Here is a 15,759-nt window from a genome sequence, read left to right as displayed (position 1 = left end):
GTAGATTTAGTTTTGAGGTTCAGTGAAATTCAAATTCCAGATTTAATTCTGCTTAGTATAACTCAAATCATACCACTCACCAATATTATTGGATTTTGTGCCAAAGCCAACTGAATTACATTTTATATTCTCATGCCAAGTTGTGTGAAGAAAGTAAACTATAAAGTATGGAACAATTAGTTACCAGACTGACAAACATAATCAATTATACTAATTTAACTAAAGTTTAAAAGCTAAACTAATAGGAAAATAGCATACTGATTTTTAAAAAACTGCACTCCAAAACCTGGAAGAAATAAACAAAAGCATCAATTTGGCCACACAAAAGAATCTTCCCAATAATAATTTTACTGAAATTGAACAAGAACAGGTGTATTGTCATGATTTGTATGGCTATGCTATAAAACTATAAAACAGATTTTAATTAAAACGTAAAAATAAAATAAAAAATAACCCACCGTGATAGAATGAGGTCTAGTATTATGGGAAACTGAGATGTGAGCAAACTATAGGGAAATAGTAAGGAAAAAAAATAAAGTTTACTAGTAGGTCAATAATTCTAATTTGACTCTGGCGAGCAGAATACAGAGACATTATTAGGTGATGGCTTTTATTTTGTTCTGTGTGGAATGAGGTTCTTTTTTTTGTTTTGTTTTTCTGGGGTTTTCTGGTTTTTTTTAAAGTTCAGATCATAAAACTGACATCACAATTTGTCAGCTTTTTGGTAGACCCAACAGAGTGTCAATGGATTGAATAGACAAGACTGAACTATTTTTACACTTTGAAAGGTAAGACTGTCAGGGCAGAGCTGAGAAAGAAAAAGAGAAGCAAGCACTATATCTGTCCGTATAAACAAAGGACTTCAGTTTCCAAGGCTGTCAGTGCAGCGTATTTTACAATCACCAAATTAATTTAAAACATAAATTAATATAAAGCCAACTCTCAGCAATATTTACTTGCCTGACATAATGATTTAAGATATTTCTGTTGCTTTAATAGGGTGTTTATTATAAGGTTCTCCTTGACTTCAGAAATACAGATTGGCAAGTATCAAACTCTTCAAGTCAAAGTAGATATAGAGGTAAATTAAAGGAATACTTTGGTCTTAGACAACTTTCTTCATCTGGCTCAGATTCCAAAATGAAGTGTCCTTTCTGGGTCTATACACTCTCTGTATCAATTAACCATGGTCACGAAGATGACTAAAATAAAAAGGCAAGAATTCAGAAGACTAAGTGTTGACTACAACAGAAAAGTTGATAATCATATAGGTTGAGGCCTTGAAAGGGAGACAGTGGAAACAGAGAGGGGGAAAAAAAAAAAGAAATAACTCATCTGCTGCTTTCCACAATGCCTAATTTTAGCAAAGAAGCAGTATGCAAAAGTGTTGTTTGGTGATATGCTTAGTACCAATAAGAAAAAAGTAGTACTTTAAGAGTATTTAGAATGCAAACGACCCTTTGCCTGCCTTAATTTTGTACTTCAGAAGTGTTTAGTCGAGTAAGCCTCTCTTTCAAAAAGTAGTGCAAGGAAGCCTTCCAATACATTTCATCTTCCAAAAAATAAAAAAACACTAATTATATTTTTATTGTTAAAAACTGTCTTAATAAATGAAATAAAACCTCTTCCTTTTTACTTTCAACATTGCTCTCTTCCATAGTGCCTTAATCCAAGAGGAATCAACTTTTCATTTTGCCTCCAATGATCTGTCTGCACTATTCCTATCAAGTTTTAGTCCCACAAAGGGAACACTTTCACACAGCCTTTTGAATAGTACTTACTCAAATATGGTGGTTTGTAAGGCGCTCGTGTATTAGACAGCAGTCCATCCAACTCCTTCCTCTCCAGAGTATTGTGAAGGGCCTTCTCTTTGCCAAAGGTGGAGAAGGATCTTTCTGCCCCAGGCTGGGCTTCTGGTGTTTCAAACACTTCAGTGTCTGGAACAGAGTCCATACCAGGTACATGCAGATTGCTGCGGTAATCTGCAGCTTGGCGTCCATCGGATGGAACAAAGGAAGGCATCCAGCATCGATCTGAGTGACCCAGTGCTTTACATTCCTCTGTGCAGTTGGAAAAGAGATCCATGCCTGCAAGCAGGAGAGAGAAAGAAACTACAGATATAAGCTTCAGCATCACGACCAACTGCTGACAGAGGAGAAAATACATGGTGGATGAAAAGAGATATATGAAGAGAAATCCTCTGAAAACTATTTCTACTCTGATCATCCCACCAACAAAAGAGCTGATTATTTGGTCTTCACAAGTCAGAGTCACCATTTTAAAAAGAGAAAGTACTGGAGCATCATGTTGTGGGGGGAAAAAAAGGGAGAGAGGGAGAAAGAGAGAGAGAAGAAGGGTGATGATGATGTTTAAAATTAAAATCTCTTATAGATCTTACTACATACAATCTCTTCAAGCACAAGATGAACTCAGCTTGTAGATGATGGCAGAAACTTGTTTCATAATGCCAGAATGGCATGAAGGAATCACTCTTTGGGGGGAAAAATACTGATGAATATGGACCTTGCCAAAAGAATGAACTCTCTCTACTAAGGAATCAGATTTCACTTCTGAAACAGAATGCTAATGAATCCTATAAAGTAGCTGTACGTGCATGTTTGAAAATACAGGTAGATAAAGCCTACCATAAAGTAGCTGATCATGTATGAAAATATAGGTAGACAGACCCTACAAATTATTAAAAGTAGCTCTGATATCTGTGTGTAGCCAACATTTTAGCTTTCAAAATGACTTACTAAGTCCGTCCTTTCCATCATTCCTTTGGAGTTAGTTAGCATCATTGCCACAACAGCATCCCTTCCTATTATCAAGTTACCCTAATAACTGGAGAGAATCCTATTGTAAATTACTGTAATTAGCGGTGCAAAGTTAGCTGTAGACCAGTGTGACATGGCTGCAGATACTATTGACAAATGTGTTATTGCTTCCTCTATATCAGCAAACACTTGTCCCTGCCAATACAAAACTGTTTGCTTACAAGTCCTTTAAAGCTATTAAGATTTCAAATGACAAGCAGTCCTACCATTGACTACCTTCAGAGAGGCATTCCAGTGGAATATTTCCTGACTGTGATTCCTTAAGTCTTTGGATTAGATTCCTTGAGGACAGAGTAAAAGTCCTTGAAATAGAAAGAAATATCCACTATTTTCTCCCATTGATTTTTGGTAGCAGTCAGAGAGAGTACAAAATAATGCCATCCCTTCTCTCTTCTTTTCCCACTATTTGTAGAGAAACTGAATGTCTTCGAATAGGTATACATCCACATGGAACAAAATCAGTTATAAATACTGTATTTACAATTAGTGCATTAGGTTTACAAAAATGTGCCATAACTCACGACAAAAATGGGGAAATTTTTCAACATCTGTAACAATATTCATGTAATGTAGCTCATTCCCCAGTCAAAACTATAGAGAATTTGATTAGCTTTATCTCTTGAGTAACAATTAGTGTTTAGAGTCCCGCCACATTTCTGCATAATTTGATTTATATTAGTTATAGTTATGTGTTATCTCTCACTATGAAAAACATTGTTTTCATCAAAGAATTGCCTGTGAGTGATCAACAGGTGCCTGGAAACTGAGAGAATTCATTTAGGTAGATGGTAAGGAAGAAAAAGAAAAGCTTTTTATTACAGATTAATCTCACTTTACAATGACTTTTTATTTTATGTTATGTGCAATATTAAGTCTGGCTTCGATTATAACCCTCCATTGATAATTGATATGCAGTAGTCTGGAAATAAATTACTGATCAGTGAGCTGTTGAGGAATGCAAACGTGCACTGCAGCTTGGATTAAGGAATCGGAAAAGGAACAGCATGCAAGACATACAAATAGTTCAGAAGGCAGCTGGATAGTTTAGTCCTTGATGGCATACTGGTAACATCTATCACAAAAAGAGATTCAAAAATAAAAAACAAGAAAACCCTGGGAATGAAAGTTTTCAGGTATACATTTTTAAAAATAGTGAATGTATACTATTACTTCAAAAGTCAGTATTAGGACTGTTCAAAGAACAGTAATTCTATGCAGGGCCAGACATATTTTCTGGGTCAGAGATTTTGGCAGCCCAGAAAATATTGGCAACATTTAAATCAGACTGATATTTTCAGTTTTGCTGTTACCTAAAGTCACACGTAGACCAATAATATTCCAATGTTATGAAGGAATTTTTTTACAAATTACATTTTGCTATCCCAACTACGTTGAATGGTGTCTGAAACTGAATGGTGGTGAGAGAGAGACAGAAAAGCTTAAGGATAAGTATTAAACTGTGTTCTTTTCACCAGTAGGTAGGGAGAGCTTTAGCTATTTGTTCAAGGGCAGACCTTTTTTTCTCCTTGAATTTATTTTTCCCTTGGTACATTACCTCCTATTTTACCATTTTGCTTTTACACCATCTGTTACACTGCAAAATTTGTCTATCTTGATACTACTACTTATTTTTTTCTGATTTCTGCTTGCCTACTGCAGTGTACTGAATAGGTAGTATTATATAACAGCTTATTATCAAAACGATGTTATAGCCACACCAAATCACCATTTTAAATAAATGAAGGAAAGAAAGAAAGGAGGCCTAAAATGTGTATCTTATATAACAAACATTATTTTTCCTCTTGAAGGAAATGGAAGCTACCAAAAGAGGATTACACATGCATGCACAAGCATGCACACATGTATAGGACAGTAATAGCTATGGCTGGAATGGACAGCTGGAATTCAAATGCATGTATCTGTAGGTAGGAAAGGAATGACATGTTCAGAAAGGATCAGGACTTCATATTGCTTCCCCAGCAGAAATGGCAAAATTCCAAAAGGCTTTAGTAAGAGCAAAATTCAGCCCTTTGGTAATCATATTTTTACAATGCAGTATATTCCAAATGGTACCCACATTTTGAAGTCACATTGGCCCCTATACTCATGTTTATTAACTATGATATAGTAGCAGGCTATATATATATTTTCTTTTTTTTTTAAAGGGATAATGGGATGACTTTATCTCATATTGCTTCTAACTGACAGTACTCAATACTTGTACCAATAGTGAAAGGAAAAGGGTTGTCTCTTTTGTGAGAAGGGAGCTATATCACAGAAGAAGAAATAAGGCATCTGGCACACAACTCCTTCGTAAACCAGGAACCATATTCTTGATTTATAACAAAAAGAAATATTCAGCAGTATAACACTTCCATCTCATCTTCCTCATAAATCTCGCTAGGTGTATAGTTTTTCTGGATGAAACTACTCATCATAATTGCAAACCCACAGTGGAGAAATACCTAATACTATAAGTGAATTAAAAATATGAAGTCTAACATACAAATGAAACTCGAGATTTTAAATATGAGTACGTGCTATGAATTAACAATGATGATTTCTAAAAAGATACACAGAACACTCAAATAATGATACATGATAAAACTTTGTGAGATTTTAAATACAATATATATGTAAAACTGCATGGAAAAAGAGACCTGGAACACATTCCTTACCCTACTTCATTAGACCTAGTTACTAGATGGGTCAAAGAACAGCAAGTAAGTTCACCTGCTGCATTAACTGCCCTATTAAAAAAAAAGAAAAGAAAAGAAAAGAAAAAACAGGGCCGTAGTTAAGGGGGAATTTTTCATTCTTAATCTGAATTTCTAGAATTGTGTTTGATTCAGATTACTAATGCAGTCGACTTTCTAAAATGAATATTTCCCATTATTTCAGAAACAGAAAATGAAAATGTATATGAATATGTATGCCGGTTAGCATGAAAGAACCTCTTTAGATATAATTTTTCTCAGCAGAAATGTATTTTAAATAATTTATTCTTTCATAATTTAATGAAGAAAACAGATTCATATATCAAACCTTCAAAGTAATAAATGAATATATTCAAACATACTCTTGATGCTAATGGTGTAATTAAAACTGAAAACAAAAAAAAGTTAACAAAATAACTGTAGTCTGTTTGTTTTTCAATCTGTGCTATTTTCTACAGTCTTTGCTTTTATTAATCATTAGATTATGTTTACTATATTCTTCTGCTATGAGAAGGGGGCCATGTGGGCTAGTGGATCAATACTGGACTGGCACTAGAAGTCCAAGTTTCTATTCCCAGGTCTCTTTTCCAGGCTGCTAGATGACCTTGGGCAAGTCACTTCACCTCCCTATGTCTTCATTTTCCTGCCTATAAAATTGAAAACCTGTCCCTGACCTCTTTTGATATCTATTAAAAATGTATTATGGAAAAAGTAGGTAGTATTAGTGGATGTTGCTTTGTGTACAACTGTCATCTGTACAACAGCATGAATATACACTTAAACATTTCTAGCATTCAACTCTTCCAAAGCCTAATCTGAATCATTGAGATACAAAAGTTGATAGGAATGTAAACCCATTCAGTTAAAATTAAATCACTTTTTCTAAGTCATTTTTTCTTTGTGTTCAATCTTATTTTAATTTATCCAAATAGGCTCTTTAACCAAGTGTTCTTCAAGCTAGGATTTAGCTCTCACTTCTCATAGATTGGAAAGGAATAGAGGCTCTCTCTGTGCCTTTATGCCTAGATTTTTTTCTCTTAAGTTTCTTAATCTCTTCTCCCCTGACAATCGCAATATGGTGCCTCTTCTGCATCCCCGGATCTTTCAACTTCTGCCAAAGCTGTTCCACAAATCACTTGTCTAGAGGATGCAGGAGAATGTCACAGCTTGCACCTTCATTCTTACATATATAATCAGATGTCTTTAGAATCATAAAAAATAGATTTGGAAGGAACTTGGAGAGATCATTTAGTCCAACCCCCTGCTCGTTTTATTAGACGTACATGTCACCTTCCTCAAAAGAAGCATAAAGCAGCTTACTCTAAAAACAAGATAAATTATGAAAACAGATAAAAAAGATTAAAACAAAACAGTATGAAACAGAACAATTTTAATGCTGCCTGCTTAAGACCTATTCAAATTGAAAAAGGCTCTAGAGTCTGGAGGATGTCCAGGCATGGGCTGTGATGGATCACAAGGGAGAGAAAGTTCCAGAAGAACAACTCCCAAAATGCCCACCCACCTTTGCCAAATAAACCTGGTGCCTTGATGAGATTTGCAGGAGGTTGTTCTCAGCATTAGAGATCACAAAGCAACATAAGGCAGAAGGCAGCCCCTTAAGTGTGTAGGACCCAGACTGTTTAAGGCCTTACAGGTTAAAAGCAGCACCTTGAATTGTGCCTAGAAAGATGGGAACCACTGCAGACTCTACAGCAGCGGTTCCCAGTCTGGTTTGTGTACCACCAGTGTTACACAGACAACCTGTCAGTGGTACGCATTAACAGATTTATTATAATTACTTTATATGACAAAAATGGGCCGGTGGTACTTAAGGTTGTATTGTTTTAAACTGGTGGTGCACAATATGTCAGAGTTTGGAAACCGCTGATCTAGAACACTGGACTAATGTCCAGTGGTGTCCCTTTATCACCCGCCCGTCAGAAAATGGGCTACTATGTTCTGCTCCGACTAAAGCTTTCCATATGGTCCATTCAGGCAGTCCCACATACAGGCAAGTCACAATAGCCCAGTCTTGAGTTGGCTGTTCTAGATATAGCAAGAGTGGACTAATCTTATCGATTTCTATGTCACCAACTTATTCCACCTGGTACTGAATCATTCAAATAGGCTGCAAATCAGGTGGGTATGCTTGCTAATGGGACAACAGCTTTATATCTGCAGTGTTTAACATACATTTCTGCCAGAAAATATATCCAACAAATGTTTTTAAAACGTTCTTTTAAATTTGTAACGTAAATTGAATGTTGAACAGAATGGCTAAGATCCTGAGTACAAATGCCGTGTTTGAAAATGTTTGTTACCAGACGGTTAATTGGTAACCAGCTACATGAAATGAGTTGATGGCATCAATTCAAGGCTTAGAGGACAGGTGTCTATACTATATTCTTGAGTCTATCTGTGTTAGATACATATGTGGGCCCAGTACTATATCATCTGAGTACATCACAGTCTTTAATGTATTTATATTCCCCAAACCACCGTAAAGTAGGGAGAACTGTTATCCCCATTTCACAGTTGAGGAACTGAGGCATACAGAAATGAATAGAGAGATTTTCAGCAAGGCTTACATTGATTTGATTATAGCTGGGCATCTAAGGTGTTATGAAAATCCCATTATAACTGACTTTCCCTAGGTCTCATGGGGAGTACTTGGAAGAGCAGGGAGTGGAGTTTCTTAAAGGCACATGCACACGCAGTGCACTGACTGGTATCCATGTTGACAGCCTCCGGGTGGTGTCACAAGTTCACCTGCAACAGTTGCAAGTCAGTGGAATGTAATGACCTATTTAAGTTAACACCTGTAGAAGATGACCCCCAAAGCCAAGAGGGCATTTAATATGTACTGAACTGCCTGACTGTGCCCCTGCTTGTATTTTAACTGCACTTAGTCAGCCTTACATTGAAAGTGTGACACCAGCTACAGAAGAAAGACCAAAAATGTCAAGGTAGGAAGAAAACCCACAACATGATTGAAGTACATTCCTAAGTTGATAAAGGAACTCTTATCTGCATCTTTTCGACAAATAAATACAGACTTTTGTCTGTAGGGCTAAAAACAGCCAGGGCTGATTGTCCTGGACTTTAAGTTCCATCAAACGGGCACATGAAGCTTGAATGGGCAATTAGCTTGAATTAGATGAATTATTGGAATGGGGGAAGGGTGGGGAGAAAGTTTTATCTTGGTTCTTCACAGATACTTAGGATGGGGCAATGGGCTTGTAACTCTGCAGGATCCTAAAATAAAGCTTTGTCCCTGGGGAAATCCAGTCCTCTGTCTTTAGCCTAAGACTCTAGTGAGGAAGGAAGGTATGGTGAGAAGGGTATTGGTCTGGATTTCAGGAAACTCCACTCCCTGCTCTTCCAAGTACTCCCTATGAGACCTAGGGAAAGTCAGTTATAATGGGATTTTTATAATACCTTAGATGCCCAACTATAATCAAATCAATGTAAGCCTTGCTGAAAATCTCTCTCTTCATTTCTGTATGCCTCAGTTCCTCAACTGTAGAATGGGGATAACAATTCTCCCTACTTTACGGTGGTTTGGGGAATATAAATACATTAAAGACTGTGATGTACCCAGATGATATAGTACTGGGCCCATATAGGTATCTAACACAGATAGACTCAAGAACAAACAGCTTTAAATTCAATCACTGTTAAGAAGACATAAATTTAAAAGAAGAATAAAGATGTTCAGTTCAATCCATGGCACAACAGGTTTTTGTTCTTGCTGTTTTTTTTCCAAGCTGAGAATCTGGCCAGTAATATGTAAAAGGTTAGTTCAATGTGATTTGTAAAAAGTTGTGCTATGTGAAAAAACTCTGTTTGTGTAGAAGCATCAATGCCATGTTTTCCAACTGATAATCCACTGTCTTCAATAGTCTCCTTGTCTAAACAGTGGATAGCTAATGACAAGAGGAGAGGTCACACAGTATGTAAACTACAAAAATATTTTCCAGGTGAACAGTGGAACTAACTAAAGAATAAACTGTATTCTGCAGCCAGAATCATTTATAAAGTATTTCTGGGCAGATATATGATGCTATACTATACTGTGGCAGCTACTAATATAAAAAAGAAAAAAGAAAAGTACAATGACAGCAAAATGAGAAGGAATATTGAAGGAGAAAAAAGACTGGGAAAGGGAAGGAAGAAATAAAGAATTAAAGGGAAGAAAAAAGACAGATGCTGAGGCAAAAGGATGGGAAACAATAATGTTTAGACCAAAAGTCAAGAAAGCAGCAGCCTAAGGGGGCCCCATTTAGCACATTAGTCCCCCACATAATTTTTCACTGAGGTTATGCTGATCATCAAAATGCAGACATGAACTATTATGTTTTCTGTTTGCCTAGGCCAGTATTCAGCCATTCAATCAATCACTGTGTTTTCCCTCTGCTAAATTAGAAAGAATCAAATAAAGAGGAGCAGCATTTAAAACAAATCAAGCAAGAAGGCCCTCAAACATTATATTCCCTCAAGCCATTTAAGTTCAAAGAAGATTTACTCCCACCCTTTCCTCAAATCCACTGAGAAATACTAAGAGCATGAGTGAAGATTTAATGCTGAAGCTCTCTTTGTCATCACTGATGTTAATGAGGGAGTGCTGTCCTGTGCACTGACAGCAGGATTCAGGCCAGGGTTTCCAGTGGAGGATAATACACGTACCCAGCATATCAGGAGAAATTTTTGGTGTATCATACATGTACATATTTAGAACACGCATTGCAAAAATCTTTATGCAAATTACCTTAAATGCATTGTAGCAATTTATAAAAATTGGATTTTGTTTGAGAAGTGAGTTTTCAATTAAAAAAAAAAAGAATTCTGATTAGATCAAAAAGTGATTGACAAATGTAATTTAGTCATATCTATGCTCTGCTTTAATTGTATGAGCCTATAAATCACATTAAGCCATTATTGAAAAAGAAAACCCAACAACAAATTAAATGACCTTCAAATAACAAATCAATTTTGTTTCTTAATTTGTTAAAAACAAACAAGCAAACAATACACACACACAGGCTAAGAACTGGTATCAAGCTTGAGAAAGACTCCAATGTTCATGTGTGACTTGTAGTTCTTTTACAAGGAAGTGAAAAAAAAACTAAAGGATAATTATAACAGCAGCACTGGATGCTTCTAAAATAAAATAGCTTTTGGTTGATGTGCAGCTACGTGATTATATTCCCACCACCAGTCTTTCAAATCCAGCCCCTTTTGCAGATGTTTATTCTTTTCTCTCCTGTTTGGTTATTATGGTTCATTATGTTGAGGGCCTAAACTGATTGAAATGTTCACTGAGATGAGTGCTGCAGTAAAACATGTAAAAAAAATTGAAATGCAGCTAAACAAAAAAAAAAATAAATAAAAAAAAACCACAGAGAGGGAGAGAGGAGGAGAGGGAGCTTTTTATAACTCTCTAGCACTGATTGCTGCATCAGAAACTGTGCACAAGAATGGGTGGGGGAGGCTAAATGCATGGCTTTTTAAGACAACAATAAATCATACGCCATATATAGGCCAAAAATGAAAGAGGCTCTGTGTTCAGATGTAAACTTCTGGCAAGACCTGGTTTGTTGTCAGGTTCCCAGACACAAAATAGACGCTCTGTTCACTTAGCATGAAGCCCTGCAAGGAGCAGAGAGCTCCGGAGACTCTTGGCTCTTCTCAAGTCTGATTAGGTCTGCATATTAATGACTTGCAGCAATATAAAGGGGCTCTTAGTGGCCTTCTTTCTCTCTGGTGTCTGGGTTTCCCATGGTAAAGGGACAGTGACAAAAGCAGTGAGAAGGCACAGCACACTAGCAAAGCAGTGAGTCCTGGCAGGACCAGCTCCTAGCTCAGGTGAGGCAAGGGCTGCCTTTTTCTCTTGATGCTTCTGAAACTGCCAAGAGGGGAAAAGAAGGTGAAAAGTGAGGGAGATGGGAATCACCTTACACAAATCACTTGCTGCAAAATATTTTAGGGGATGTAAAAGAATGGGGAAAATGGCTAGTGTAATTAATCTTGGGTTCACACAACTTTACTGTACTGACTGTGACCAACTGTCAAACATCAGCACTGTGTGTCTGCATATGTGCATCACACATGGATGCATGCACGTGTGCACAAATGTGCACGTATGTTAATGAGCCAGTTATTTCCACAGAAACACTGAACTGCTGTCTTAAAAAAAAGCATGTTAATGTAAGAGCAAAGACAGACAGCCACACGTAATTATATTCCTTGACACATTTTTAAGCCATACATTATCATGATATGGTAGTATGCTTAAACATTTTTTTCCACTTCACAAGACTGAAGACATGACCATCACAGGCTGTATACTCATTAATGTGGAGATTGTTGCACCATGTAGTCCCTTGATCTGAATGATAAACAATCCTTAAACAATCTTCAGGTATCAGACATCACATATTCAAAGCACTCCGTGCCTCTCTACCAGGCCCCTGCAAAAATCTTAACAGCCTAACTGTCACTCAATCCCAAAGCTCATTCTTTCTCCCAGGAACTCCCCCCTAAGCTTCATACACTATGCCAGCTGAAGCTGCTAGTAAACAAAGTGACCTAATGATCTAAAATCCCTCAAATCAGTCATTCAAAAAAATCTACAGTCTGCTGTAAAATGTACTAACTACTTTGCCTTAAGGTGCAAGAAGGTTTCCTAAAGCCAGTGATACAAAATAACTTATAAAACACACCTGCAGATCAGGGTTCAAAGCCACTCTCCTGACTCTCAGCGGGAATGTCAAGTTGACCCAACAACATAACCATTCATGCATGATGTATGTGCACCTGCAAACTCATACTTCTTCTCATACTTACTGATACACATAAGAAAGCCTATCTGGCTTTCTTATTACAAGAGCAAATATTTAGATTCTTTTCTCAGACTTACCAGAGGATTGACCTCGATTAGTGGCATCATGATCACTGTCGCCTTGCTCACTGTCTCCATGACCACTGTCTTTAGAGCTTACTATGTCTGCTTCCTGGAATGCAGAACTAGAAACATAAAGATTCTCAATATTAGAATAAACATGGAAGAGGAACTCATAAAACATTCTTCTGCCATCACATGGCCACACAAGGTGCTGCATTCACCCAGACCTCCTTTCTGCAGCACTACTTCTGCAGAGTCTGTCTGCCCATCATGAACCAAACTTGCATTTTCAAGCACTAATAACCCAACTGAAACAAACAGTGGCCGTTATTACACCACCTCTCTTACATACAGCTGTTATAAATAATTTGGTAGCATTTGCTTATGCTGGGAAGCTAAATTTGCATTCAGATAAGTCAATATTATCTGTCAGAACCTACAGAGTGATTCATAAGTATTTAAAGCATGTTTGAGATGAGTACAAAATTAGATTTTGCTCTCTTTTCAGATGGCATACAACCCATAACTCAGATATATTCACTTGGCACTGCTTATTTAATAGCATGTCTAAATAAATTCATTTATCCATTGCTTAGCTAGTACTGAACATTTCTGCATCCCATTCACACTCCCTAAAGCACATATTAGAAGCCAGGAATAAGGAACTCATACCTGTTTACCCGTCGGGGTCTATCAACTAGATAACTGAGCTCTGCACGCTGATGCTTTGTCTAGAAAGAAATGGAAACATTTGAACTCTCAAAATCTTGACTACTATTGACAGCACATGGCACACCAGAACTGCCAGGCACATTAGTTATTATCTGTGGTAGATGTACACCTATAGGTAGGCCATAAATAAGCATTTCTATAGGAGTTAAATCCTGAAGGCCTTACTTGTGCAAGTGGGAACACAGATCGATAACTAGGGATTTCCCTAAGTTACTGAGGCCCAGTATCTGATACTTTTATTTGCACTGAATAGTATCTGACACTACAAGTAGTCCCACTGAAATCCATGGGACTGCTTCTGGAAGGGGAGAAAAATGCTCTATTCCCTGTGAGCAAGGGTGTTACAATCTGATTTGGAGTATGTTCTATAAAAAACCTCAGTATACAAGCAAAATGGAGACAGAAAAATCATGGGAAAGACAGAACTCAGCCTGGGGGGGCTCTGGTGTGGGGGAGGAGAAGGGAGAGGTGAATAAGGGACACCCTGTAGCCCAAGGACAACAGAAGTCACCTTTTTACAGATACCTGATGAAGGATCAACAGTAAAAACCAGCATTTAAAAACCTTATTGTGGAGTGAAACGTTTTTTAAAGAAAATAAGACTTAGAAATGCCTCAGCTGGCCTTGGAATACTCAATAAATCAGTATTAAGAAATAACATGCCTCTTTCAGGGTGGTACGCCACCACAGATGTATTGGTGTACCCTTTAGCATAGTGGAGACAAAATGCTTAGCAGTAAGCCTCCGCATACGTTTCCAGGACATAATACAGCATAGAGAACACAGACAATGGGAGGGAGTGCTGAGCTTTGACACACGATTTCAGAGCAATTATTTAGTGATTATTGTAATTTTCAAGTCCTGCTTCAGTATGCAGAAGAACTGTTTAGCCAGAATCATGAAAAGTTAAATTAATAAAAAAAACCAAAGACTTTCCTTCTCAAATTAATTAAAGCTTTTGCCAAGTGTAGAGGTGTTCACAGCCTTGGAGGAAGGTTCCCCTTCCCCCTGCCACAGACTTAATCATACATGAAAAGACTTCTGGAAGAAAATGTAGACTCTTGACTCTTTTGCTGTTAAATGACTGAGTGCACTGCTTCTGCAATTTCATAACTGATAGTTGCAGCAGTTCTGCAAGGAGCAGTGCCCAGAAGAAAAGAAAAGGCATTCATTTTCAGCAACCAGTTAAAAAAAAAAAAAAAGATCTGGTGCATCATTATGTCACTTGAAATATCAACACGGCCTGAACTAAGTAAGCTTCATTCAAATTCACACGGTGTGGGCTTTTGGCTGTGACTGTTTCTGAAAGGCTGGTCCAGTACACCACAGCTGGCTCCCAATGCAAAGATGCCACTGCTTCCCACAGTAGTTTCAACAGTGACATGCTGCTTCAGCAACGTCACAGCTGAAACTACTGTGGGAAGTCAGACTTACCTCTGGTGGGCATGTGGTTAAAACCAGGGAAGCATTAACATCAAAGGGACAGGAGTGGGTTTCAAAAAAGGGAGTTGGGGGCTGGGGGCAGGGAATTACTCCCAGGCAAAGGAAGGCCAGCAGCCTCATGAGAGGAGAGGAAAACCAAGCTGGGGCTGGAGAGGGAGCAACTGCAGTGCAGCTGGATAGGTGAGAGTCAGGGGTGGGAGAGCAGAGAGCTTGCAGGTGCTGAAGAAACAGCAGCAAAAGAATCCTAGAAAGTGAGGGTTGGAAGGGACCTAAGGAAGGCATCAAGTCCAGTCCCCTGCCCCAAGCAGGACCACCTCCAACTAGATCCAGTCCCCTGCCCCAAAGCAGGACCACCCCCAACTAGATCTAGTCCCCTGACCCAAGCAGGACCACCCCCAACTAGATCCAGTCCCCTGACCCAAGCAGGCACATGTCAACTAGATCCTGTCCCCTGACCCAAGCAGGACCACCCCCAACTAAATCAATATCCCTTCCCCAAAGCAGGACCACCCCCAACTAGATCCAGTCCCCTGACCCAAGCAGGACCACCCCAACTAGATCCTGTCCCCTGCCCCAAGCAGGACCCCTCCCAACTAGATCCAGCCCCCCTTCCCCAAAGCAGGACCACCCCCAACTAGATCATCCCAGCCAAAGCTTTGTCTAACCATGTCTTCAAAACCTCCAAGGATGGAGACTCCCCCACCCTACCTCACTGGGTAACCTGTTGCAGGGCCTCCACACCCTCCTGAACTTTTCAGTGGCCCCGAAAGAGCCCGGGGGGCTGGGAGAAGGAGAGAGGAGCAGGGCAGGAAGGGAAGGGAAGGGAAGGGGCAGCACTGGGGAGGGGAGGGAAGGGGAGAGGAGGGGAGGGAAGGGGTAGCAGGGGCTCACCTCGCTGGACAGGATGCTGCCGTTGGAGATGATGTCGGGCTGCTGGTCGGCGTAGGCGGTGACGATGGCCCCGCACGGGCTGTGCTCGGCGTCGGCGCTGCGGGCCGGGCTGCAGGGTTTGAGGAACATGAGGTCGGTCTTGGCGGACTCGGGCGTGAGGCAGACCTGGTAGCAGTAGTTCTGGCTGTGGTGGTGGGAGCCGAAGCCGGGCGCGTCGTCGGCGGGGCCCTGCGCG

General features: G+C 39.1%; 1 protein-coding gene across 1 annotated transcript in view; it reads right to left on the bottom strand.

Annotated features, from left to right (window-relative positions):
- PCDH10 (protocadherin 10) overlaps positions 1-15,759 on the bottom strand; it is a 160,566-nt gene that overhangs the window by 1,634 nt on the left and 143,173 nt on the right. The window contains exons 4-7 of the mRNA XM_019521829.1: positions 15,525-15,752; positions 13,131-13,189; positions 12,474-12,580; positions 1,782-2,087 (exon numbers count right to left, since the gene is read on the bottom strand). Coding sequence (XP_019377374.1) covers positions 1,782-2,087; positions 12,474-12,580; positions 13,131-13,189; positions 15,525-15,752 — 700 coding nt within the window. The remainder of the gene's footprint in view (positions 1-1,781; positions 2,088-12,473; positions 12,581-13,130; positions 13,190-15,524; positions 15,753-15,759) is intronic.

Source organism: Gavialis gangeticus, unplaced genomic scaffold, assembly GCF_001723915.1.
Source record: "Gavialis gangeticus isolate Ggan-Ray unplaced genomic scaffold, GavGan_comp1, whole genome shotgun sequence".
NCBI lineage: Eukaryota > Metazoa > Chordata > Crocodylia > Gavialidae > Gavialis > Gavialis gangeticus.
This window is presented reverse-complemented; position numbering and strand designations above follow the sequence as displayed.